At 37.9% G+C, this 3861-nt stretch overlaps 1 protein-coding gene across 1 annotated transcript; it reads left to right on the top strand.

The window, feature by feature from the left end:
• Window positions 1–666: 666 nt before the first annotated feature.
• Window positions 667–2968, top strand: LOC141347510 (uncharacterized). The gene is made up of 4 exons (XM_073852521.1): window positions 667–676; window positions 1302–1566; window positions 2091–2290; window positions 2455–2968. Exons 1-4 carry the CDS (start codon window positions 667–669, stop codon window positions 2787–2789), a joined length of 810 nt encoding a protein of 269 aa, XP_073708622.1. The 3' UTR covers window positions 2790–2968.
• The last annotated feature ends 893 nt before the right edge of the window (window positions 2969–3861 follow it).

Raw genomic sequence — 3861 nt, 5'->3', positions numbered from 1 at the left:
CTTGTGGGTAATGTCCCCACAAGGATAGGAATACCAGTAGATTTTGACCTTGTGGGGACATTTCTCAGGTCCCCATGAGGAAACAGGCTTATAAATCATGCACAATGAGTTTTTTTGATGAAGTAAAAGTATGCACAATCTCCTGTGAGGGCTAGGTTTAGGTGTAGGGTAAGTGTAGGGCGATAGAAAGTACGGTTTGTGCAGTATAAAAACTATTACGCCTATGGAATGTCCCCATAAAACATGTAAACCCAACATGTGTGTGTGTGTGTGTGTGTGTGTGTGTGTGTGTGTAAATGACTGTATACACTTTTTCATATTCAGGAACCTACTTGACAATAGTTTACTTATCAGTGGGATAGTGTCATCTTTACTGAAAATTACGGGAATTAATTTACACATTTAAATTTCAGGACAACATGTCAGTGTTATAGATGTGGTGATAAAAAGACAAGCACTCGGTTTTAAGCTAAAATCACTTGATTTGACCATCTTCTGCCCTCTTGAGGATGGAAAGAGCACCTGCATTCCCTTCTCTCCCAGTTCTGCCAGATTTCCCGAGAAGTTGAGGTACACGTCAGAATGGAACCTGTACTGGTGAGCGGACGTGTACAATGACCTCAGCAGTTTGTGCGTATCAGCTGACACACATACAGACGGGAAAACATGGAACGCGGTAAGACCTGCCGAAAAACCGTAACGTTTGAATATAATGGAATCTATTTATTATATTATTGAATCTAGAATCTATAGAATCTGTTCTATTCAACGTTTGAACAGAATAAAATTCATTGATTATTTTCGTTAATCTAATATCATTAAAATCTCTTTAATTCAGATTCACTGTAGTGCAGATGTACTTTTGCATTGCACTGCAATGCTAAGCGACGTCATATAGTCAACGCGCTAGGCTGCCCTGTTTGGAACGTGTCAGTAGTTAATAAAGCACCATGATGACGTGTTTTAGAAAACTGTGTATTTGTCTTATTAAGTGTAACATACAAGTCAAAATAATGGCCCAAATTCAAAATAGTAAAGCACAAAGAATAACTCTTTAAACAGGCAATACAACACAAGTGTGTGGCATAGGGTACTACTGGACTGAGAAAAGAAACCAAAAGAGAAACGTGTATGAACTTTCCTACACTTTAAATAATTAAAATAATAACTATAATAAACTGTGTGACTGATGCATGTGGAGGCATATTAATGCTGCTATATGAAATAATATTTACAGATGAACATATAAATAAATGTTTGAAAATCCAGTGGCCAGATTTTACTTTTTGCCCTTTATGCAGGTTTCTCTCTGGCTGGACCTTCTTCTAATCCTCGCAAACGGCAGGTGCGATTTTCAGCACGTCATGACATCCTGCTTCTCCGTGAGGTGATAGCACAGAACCCCTTCACTTCTAAAGAGTCAGGCCGGATCTGGGCAAGAGTGGGTGAAATTATTACTGCGACCCTACAGGACGAGAACTTTGAGGTGGATGGACGCAGATGCAGGGAGAGAACAATGCTACTGCTGGATTATTATAAAAAACAGGACTTTGCAAGTCTACGCAGGTTAGAAGAGGTCAACTTCCTTTTTTTACCTGCACTGAAGGTGCACTAATTACTTTATTTCAGTTTAAATAAATGAATTGGGGTAAATAAAGTGAAAATAAATAAATGAATTAAATATGTAAATAAGTGAACTGAAGTAAATAAATGAACTGTGTATTTAATCACATATGATTAAGATTCCAGTAGTATACGTGAAATGGAAGAAGCTATTGTATTCTTCAAAAAGGTGGGCTCCCCTTCACAGCAGCTGCTATGTTGAGTGGAACAACATAAAGGTTAATCAGGATATTTCTAAAATGGCAAAAGTAACTGAAAACATTTGCTTTTGCTTGATGTTGCATGTGTCCAAAACACTCCTGTTTCAAACTGGGAAACAAGAAATATTGTTTAGAAAATTGAACAGAAAAATATCTTTCAAATCTTTTACCAGAAAACTATATTTTTAAGAAAAATGTTTCAGGTTTAATTATAGTAGCTGTTTGTTTATATACAAAAGCTATTAGATCTGAGTTGTTGGTGTTCAGGTTTGGTACGGAGCGCCTCTATGCACAGAAAGAAGACCTGTTACATGAAGTTCTGGAGTTGGAGGCAGAGAAGAATCTTCTGGCAAGTGGGGAAAGTAAATACCAAGATGATGAACTCAGGAAGAGAGCACTAGAGGAATTAACATCGCCTGAGCCAGACAAATCCACTGTGCTGTCAGTAACCACAGCTCCCCCCACTGGTAAGGAGTCTTTATTGTAGAAATGATTATAACCACAGCTCATTGATTATTAAACAACGCACAGCTTGTAGATCTTTAGCTTTTATTGTCTCTAACATTAACATACTGACAATACATAAACCTTGTCTTTTATATACTCTTACATTTGTGCCTTTTCTTATCAGTGGTAGCCAGCCCAGAGCCTGAGGAGCAGGAGGAGGCTGAGCTCACAGCTCCTACAGCCAAACGGCCGTGTCAGTGCTGCTGCCAGACATACTCAGAGATCTTAAGCTTCCTAGAAAAGCGATTTGAAGCAGAACAGAGTCTGAGAGAGGAGGAGATGGCACTGAGAAGAGAGGAGCTAGAAATCCAGAGGAGTAAAATTGCCCTGGATCGGGAACGTCTTGGAGCAGAAAGAAAAGAGCGGGAACGACGATTTGAGCTGGAGAGTCAGGAAAGACAGGTTATACTGGATTTGTTAAAAGAAAAGGTCCTAAAAAATGAACGGAACTCTGACTGAAATTATTAATAATAGTTTAAGATTAATAATAATAGTTTTTATTTTCAGTATTTGATGCTAAACTGTCTTACCAGCCAATGCTATATTCTGCTTTCCCTGAACTGGTCTCATAGCATGAAAATAATGTAAACCATAATATTATAGTTGATTGTCATAGCATTGAATAAATTGGCTACATGTCCGTAGATATCTTTGCATTTAATAGACCACCTGATAAACACTGACTTTTAATATTTAAAGTAACTGCTTTACAAGCAGTATAGGCATCCCGAGATCATTAATCTGATTTAGGTTTGAAACCAATTGCACATAGCAAGGTTTTTTTATTATTATTATTAATTAATGTAGAAACGAAATAAAATCAATAGAGCTAGTGTTGGAGGGTAAATTTTCTCTTTAGTAATAAATAAAATGCTTGTGCTAGTGTTAGATGGGTCGTTGTAGATGAAAGAGATGCATCTTTAGCCGTTTCTTGAAGATTGCTTGGAAGACATAGCTGCTTGGATTGAGTTAGGCAGTTAATTTCGCCAGTGGTGAACAGTTAAGGTAAAAGTCCTTGAAAGTGATTTTGTGCCGCTTTAGGATGGCATTATAATGCACTGTACACTTGCAGAATGCAAGCTTCTGGAGGGCACATAAGTCTGTAGTAGTCAATTTAGATAAAGGGGTGCAGAGCCAGTGTTTGTTTTGTATTCAAACATCAATGCCTTGGATTTTATGTGAGCAGTTATTGGTAGCCAGTGCAAATTCATGAACAGAGGTGTGACACTGTCTTTTCAACTTGTTAAAGACTGCTCTTGCTGCCACATTCTGAATTAATTGCAGAGGTTTGATAGAACTAGCTGGAAGACCTGCCATAAGAACATTCCAATAGTCCAGCCTGAACAGAACAAGAGCTTGAACAAGGAGGTGTTTAGCATGTTCTGATAGAAAGGGCCTGATCTTTCAGAAAACTGGACCGAATTGAGTTCTCTTTTGCATCATCATTCTTTTTCAAATTTATCCACATGTATGCTCTTCTCGTACTCCCACACATTGACATATTTGAACATTTTATGAGACAGCAAGTGTA

Source organism: Garra rufa, chromosome 12 (genome assembly GCF_049309525.1).
Source record: "Garra rufa chromosome 12, GarRuf1.0, whole genome shotgun sequence".
In the NCBI taxonomy this organism is placed as follows: Eukaryota; Metazoa; Chordata; class Actinopteri; order Cypriniformes; family Cyprinidae; genus Garra; species Garra rufa.
The sequence above is the reverse complement of the archived record's forward strand: the minus strand, read 5'-3'. Positions and strand labels throughout refer to the sequence as shown.